The sequence below is a fragment of the Python bivittatus genome, unplaced genomic scaffold (assembly GCF_059951505.1).
Source record: "Python bivittatus isolate LINGU-HERP-01145 unplaced genomic scaffold, Pbiv_v1 ctg000810_np1212, whole genome shotgun sequence".
Lineage (NCBI taxonomy): Eukaryota > Metazoa > Chordata > Lepidosauria > Squamata > Pythonidae > Python > Python bivittatus.
In genome coordinates this window covers 5,058,587-5,064,997 of record NW_028277111.1, presented here as the reverse complement: position 1 = coordinate 5,064,997, position 6,411 = coordinate 5,058,587, and the positions used below count along the sequence as shown (strand labels likewise).

Genomic DNA, 6,411 nt, shown 5'->3' with positions numbered 1-6,411 from the left:
CTCCTTATTATTGGGGGAAATTTATCTTCCTGATGACCTATTGGATGCTAGTCAGAGTTCAGGGCACCCCCCCCCCCCTTTTCTTTATGGCCCCTACCCAGGATGTCTGAATGAGAGAAATGTGTGAAGATCCATGAACATCCGTGTCTGTGTTATCCCTTTGGTTTTCAAAGGTAAAGAAGTGAATATGATGGAAACTAAGAGCCCTTTTTCATAAGGTTTCAAGAGGACTGCACTCCCCCAATCCTGGTCTCTCCATAAGTCATTCAGAACTGCAACCAATGCAATTCCCATCCGGTATCCCGGCCGGAAACTGAGCGTCAGCCCTTTCAGGCGAGCCAGGTCAGGAATTGGAGACCACAAAGCCTCTGGGAGCTCTGCGATGTTATTCTGGGGCACAAGGACAGAATCTTGAAAGCCTGTCAGAGTTTCCCACTGACCTCTTTTATGGGATACAGGATCAAGACAGGATTATTTTTACTCTCTTAAGTAGGAAAAATGCTGAATTCCATTTCCTGTCTGCTCCTTTGCAACAATTGCTCCCTCTAAATGAGGATGCAACTTTCTCCAGAACCTCTCTTAAAAATGGAAGCTTGGAGATGTTCTACAGTTGTCGAAAGCGGCTGGACAGAGAAGGCTTCCTGATCGGGGGGACACCACAGGCCCCTTCCTCCTGACCCCATGGAAATAACAGCCTTTCTCCCCTCTTTGCATGGGGTCCTGCATTGCACAATGCATCGCCAAGGGGGCTCCCTCTGCAAAGAGAGGGGACACCATGCACCTCAGCGTTGGGCCACTGGAGGGCAACGGCCGCACGTGGCTTTTCAGAGGAAGGTGGGAAGGGAGTGACATCACTACCTCTTGCCTCTCTAGGAAGCTGCGCTCTCTCTCTGTAACCCTTTGAGTTTCGCAGGAGGTAAAAGGCTGCAGGAAAGTCTTGCAGGGAAGAGACCCAGAGGAGGCCCTGGGGGAGGAAGGAGAGTTTGCGTTGTTGCAAATCTCCAGCAGGGAAGAAGAAAAGCCCTGCAAGGAAGGAGGTGCCCGAGATTGTGCCGGCATTCTCACCACGTGCTGATGAGGCTGAAATTGGGCTGGATCCCCTGCAGTTTGACTCGTCTTAGGAGGGTGAGTGAAGCAGGAGACCCTCTTAAGCTTCGTTCCTTCAAGCCCTGTGCTTTGTGCGAACTCGGCCCCTGCGGTTGGGGGACGTGTTTGGGCTTCGGGCATGTTGTCTGAACCCGCCTGGGTGTCCTGGTGTGACTTGGCTCTTAAAAGCAAACCCTGAAGAAAGGGAACTAAAACATCCCAAGCCAGGCTCATTTCACTGGCATTGCATTTTATCTGAACTGGACTTTGGGGGTTTGTTAACCTGGTTGGGGTTTGGCATGTTGTGTGAATCCTGCTTGTAGGGAAATGTAGATACGGGTTTTTGAAAAGCCAGCCCTTCCTTCTGAGAAAAAGAAAAGGAAAATGCTCAAAAAGGCATTTATTGGGCATTCCAAGTGCTTGACGGAAATCAGTCCCCTATTTTGCAACACACAAAGAGAAACACACAAATAAACACTTGTTTTCATCCTCTTGCAGCTTAGTAGTATGCAACCCTCAAGAGGTAAGATTCAGGTATGCCAATCAGCTGACTGGCCCTCGGTTCCTATCTGCTCAATGCCACCCCAGTCCTCTACTAGCTCAGAAAAATGGCGCCTTCCATGGGGATGAGTGTTGTTCAATGGTGAAATCCATCACTTTCTAATTCTTGGAACATCTTTTCTTTTCCATCTCAGACACACAAACCGGAAGCCTTTTGTAGGTCTTCGCATAGACAAAATTCTCCCTTGGGTAACGAGGGCTGAATGACCTGCTGTGGTCATTCCTGCAGCTAGAGGAACAGTCCTATGAGTGAAAAGGCATTTGGAGAGCCACAAGATTCCTCGGACCCCTTTGGAGTTGCGTTACAGGACAGAGAAAGAATGGAAACACAACCCTTATCAAGTGAGGGAAGTGGAGAAGGCCCTTCTGCTGTCCAGCCTGGGAGCTGTGGGGAGATCTGGGCAAGAACTGGGCAGAAGATCCTGGAGGAGGAAACCACCCGTTCAGACGTTCAGCCTCAGAACTTCAGGAGCATTCAATACCAGGAGGATAAGGGTCCCTGAGGACTTTGCAGCCGTCTCCACTACTTTTGTTATCAATGGTTGAGACCAGAAAAGCACACAAAGGCGCAGGTGCTGGACCTGGTTGTTCTGGAGCACCTCCTGGCCCTTCTGACCCTGCAGATGCAGAGCTGGTGCGGGAATGTGGAACAGAGACCAGCTCCCAGGCGGTGGCCCTGGCAGAAGGCTTCCTCCTGAGCCAGGCAGAGGAGCAGAAGGAGCAGGTCCAGTTGCAGATGGGAGACCTTCATTTTGGGAGCCCAGAAGGGGTCTGAAGGGAATAAACAATCTGCTTGAATTGTTAACCCCTCCTGATTAAAGCTCTCTGGCATTCGTAGTAGGTGGAGATGTTTCACTAATTCTTGTAGGACATTGTTCTGTTATCCATTCTAGAAGATAGATTTGGGACAGCTGTTCCTTTCTCACTTTCCACCCTCCCTGATGGACACTGGAGGCTTTAAATGTGTGTTCAGAGAACTACAATACACTTCATATTGTGGGATATCTGTTAATTCTTCTTCTTTTCTCCTGCCTACTATTTCAAGTCCTTCGCTGTGGGCATCAGAGAACCTGAGGGAAGGAGGAATCCATCCAGTCCCGCTCAGGAGCTGTTTTTCAGGAGGATCTCTCAGGAAGATCCAAGTGAGGACACCTCAGGAGGTAATCGAAGGACCTCCTATTCCCCAGAGAGATCCCAGCTGTCTCATCTTCTCTATGTCTTCTCTTCTCTAGAATGCCTCCTCCTATTTTGTTAATTCTGCACTTTAAAATTCTCTCTCCCTCACAGGAAAGACTCGAACGAAGTTGTCTGCTCTTTCTGGTGGAGCTGAAACAGGGGCTGAACCTCCAGCTGAAGTAAGAGGAGGAAATTTATCTATTGAATTTGTATTCTCCCTTTCCTTCAGGCAGTCAAGCTGCTGCATGTAGGACTCTCTCCTTCCATTTTTCCCCCTTTTTTGGGCCTGGGTGTTTTCTTGTCCTTGAGCAACATTGAATGGGGAATGGAAGATTCAAGTTGCCCTCAGTCAGCTTAGCCTCCTCTGAAGTCTGTGGTTCGGATACCATCGTTTGTAATTCCTCCCCTGAGATTCTTTTTAGGAAATTTTTTTAAGACCGGTACTTAACTCATCTTCTACTACTTACTCTTCCTACTATTTGTTTACAATAACTGATTTTTTAAAAAAAGTTCCTCAAGTGATAAGAATAATATTGATATAGCCATAACAACCGCTAAAGAGAGACCCATTCTTTTTTTAATTCTTTGACTTGGAATTGTGCAAGCCTGTTCAAAAAAAACTAAATACTCAGATTGGCACAGTGCCATTTTTAAAAAGCCTTGTTTCCAACCAGTGATAAGAAATATTAGCAAATCAGATTAAGACATGAGCCAGGATATTAAAATGCAATGAAAGTAGCCAGTTAGAAAAGTTTCTAAGTAGAAATTGTTCTGAAAGAGCATATAATCAAGGCCCTTTTGCCTTGCAAAGTAGTTTCTAATCCTCTGTTTTCTGCCTGGATTTGGAGGCCAAGGAATCCAGCTTGGCAAAGGCTGAGAAATGTCCTTCCCAGAAAATTGCCTCCACTTTCTTGTCTCCCATTCAGCCAACGGCTCGGACTACTAGCAGCTTTCTTGCAATCTGAGGAAGGGAAGAATCCGGCTTGTGTGCCTCTGGATATTCATGGCCCCCCACCCAAATCCCTGGGCTGTGCTATCCCAGCACTTCATGAAGTTGTTGAGCATGGGCACGATTGGTCCTTCTGGGGACACCGTAAGCCCTTTGCTGAAATGCTAGAAAGAATCCCCCTGCCCCCTATTTCCTTCTCCAAGCACAGGAAGCATTGGAGGCACTGATAGGTGGGGTTGCTGAAGCCCATCTTCCAGTTTCTTCTCTCAAGAAGGTGAGAGTCCTTTGAAGATGGGTGAATGGATCAACTGATGGATCGATTCAGAAGGAAATTGGGGTTGCTATCACTGAATGGCACTGAAAGTCCTGTAGAAGCAATCGAGTTGAACAGCCCTGCCTCAGATATTTCTTCAGTCAAAAGTTTTGGCTCTTTCCATTCTCTCACCTAAACCTTGGAATCCCACCAAGCGTTGCCATTTAACTTAGTGCATATCTTTGCTTTGGGAATTTGTGAAGAATAGGACAGATCTTGCAAATCCTCCTCTTCTCTTCTCTTCTCTTCTCTTCTGCTCTGTTCTTTTCTTTTTTTCCTTGTTCAGGGGGTCTTGTGTCCTTCGAGGAGGTGGCTGTGTATTTCTCCAAGGAGGAGCGGTCTCAGCTGGATCCTCACCAAAAAGCGCTGCATTGGAAAGTCATGCTGGAAAATTATCGGAATGTGGTCTCTCTGGGTAAAGGTTTGCTTCTCTCCCATGAGAGAGTTTGGAAAGACATTTTCTAGTTAGATGCCATCAGCTCATCTCTTTGGAGGGGGGGAAGGAAAAGGTCTGGCCTTCTGCTCGAAGGAAGGAAGGAAGGACGTCAGTGGCTCTCTGCTTAGATGCATTTCTCACCTGGTGAATGTTTCCATTTCTTTTTAAAGGTATCAGTGAGAAACTCACTCCTTGGGTTGAGGAGATGCTCAGCTCCATCACACTGATTTCATCCTTTTGTGCCCAGATGCTTCCCTGTCTGTCCTGTGAAGGATTCTCATTTATTCAGGCTGTTGGGTTAATGACCTGTCTTCCTTTTGATTTCTATCCTGAGCCTTGGGGTTAAGGGCAAAATGGTGCTGTTTTTCCATTGCAAACATGGAAGAAGGAACCTTCTCCTTTGAGCTCTCAGTAACTGTTTTGATGACAGTCCTACATGCAATACTACTTTAAAAATCTGCCCTCAGCTGAGCCAGTGTTGGGACAATCTTTGCTTACATCGCAGAGAATTCCCTGATTAGCTACCCAGCATCCTTCCTAGGATCCTGAACTTTGAGTTTCCTCTCCCCGTTTATGCTGAGGAAGAAGGCAAGGAAAAACCTCAGTCACTTCTGCTTAGGTCTCCACGACCCCGACCCATTCCAGTCATGTTATTTTCAGATTTTTTTTCCCGGATTCTTCCTGAACACAACGCTGACTCTGGGTAAGGTTTGACTATATAAGGATGATTCTAAACAAAGCGGATGCTGTGGATGTTTTCAAAGTTTTTATGGCTCATGATTATAGAAATTATCATTTCTATACCATGTGATTGTAAGGATACAAATGTGCAATATATTGGAATTTGGCAAAAATTCAGAAGGAAAATCATATGACCTCCTACAGTCTAATCTTTTCCTCCACCCTTCCTATCATGTTCATTTCTCTTTTCCTTTGAAGGTGATCATGGCTATGAGAATAAAGATCCCAGTGAAAAATTCGAAGTGATCAGGCATGGAGGCCGAATGGACAAGGAACTGGAGATGCAACTAGAAAGTCATGAGAGAAGCCAGTCAAATAGTTGGAAACAGGAAAGCTCCATGGATGCTGAGACGCAAGGCTTTCTTGCCCAAGAAGGAAAAATAAAGGAAAACTATACTGGAAAAAGTGTAAGACTATTAAAAGACAAATTAGTTGTAAATGAACACTCTCCAACCCAGCCCAAAGGAGAAGATTCTATCTGCAGAGACAATAGAAAAAATCACAATTGGACTTTCACTATTTCCTGTGAAAATGTGTCCCTTACTTCTCATAAAAGGATCCACACAGGGGAGAAACCACATGAATGCTTGGAGTGTGGAAAGAGCTTCAGGACAAGCAGTCAACTTACTTCCCATAGAAGGACCCACACGGGAGAAGCCATATAAGTGCCTGGAGTGTGGAAAGAGCTTTCGTACTAGGAGCAAATTTACTTTCCATAAAAGGATCCACACAGGCGAGAAACCATATAAATGCATGGTGTGTGGAAAGAGCTTTCGTACTAGCAGTGCTCTTACTTCCCATAACAGGATCCACACAGGGGAGAAACCGTATAAATGCATGGAGTGTGGAAAGAGCTTCTCTAAAAATACATCCCTTATGAGTCATAAAAGGATCCACACAGGGGAGAAACCATATAAATTCCTGGAGTGTGGAAAGACTTTTAGTCAAAACAGTAATCTTACTTCCCATAAAAGGATCCACACAGGTGAGAAACCAGATAAATGCATGGAATGTGGAAAGAGCTTTACTACTAGTAGTGATCTTACTTCTCATAACGGGATTCACACAAGGGAGAAACCATATGTGTGGAACATGGAAGGAGCTTCAGGAGGAGAAATGACCTAATTTCACATAAGCAGATCTGTTTGG

General features: G+C 45.7%; 1 protein-coding gene across 4 annotated transcripts; it reads left to right on the top strand.

Annotated features, from left to right (window-relative positions):
• The first annotated feature begins 844 nt into the window (after positions 1-844).
• Positions 845-5,988, top strand: LOC148213962 (uncharacterized). Of its 4 annotated transcripts, none has more exons than XR_015793650.1 (5): positions 845-1,125; positions 1,782-2,807; positions 2,935-3,002; positions 4,372-5,224; positions 5,461-5,988. XR_015793650.1 is itself a non-coding variant. In XM_088129754.1 (5 exons), exons 1-5 carry the CDS (start codon positions 1,075-1,077, stop codon positions 5,506-5,508), a joined length of 411 nt encoding a protein of 136 aa, XP_087985880.1. In that variant the 5' UTR covers positions 845-1,074; the 3' UTR covers positions 5,509-5,988. The 4 variants fall into 4 exon arrangements, 2 of the variants coding, with proteins under 2 accessions (XP_087985880.1, XP_087985881.1); XM_088129754.1 differs by having other exon boundaries at positions 2,693-2,807; positions 4,372-4,500; XR_015793649.1 differs by having other exon boundaries at positions 4,372-5,988.
• Positions 5,989-6,411: the final 423 nt, after the last annotated feature.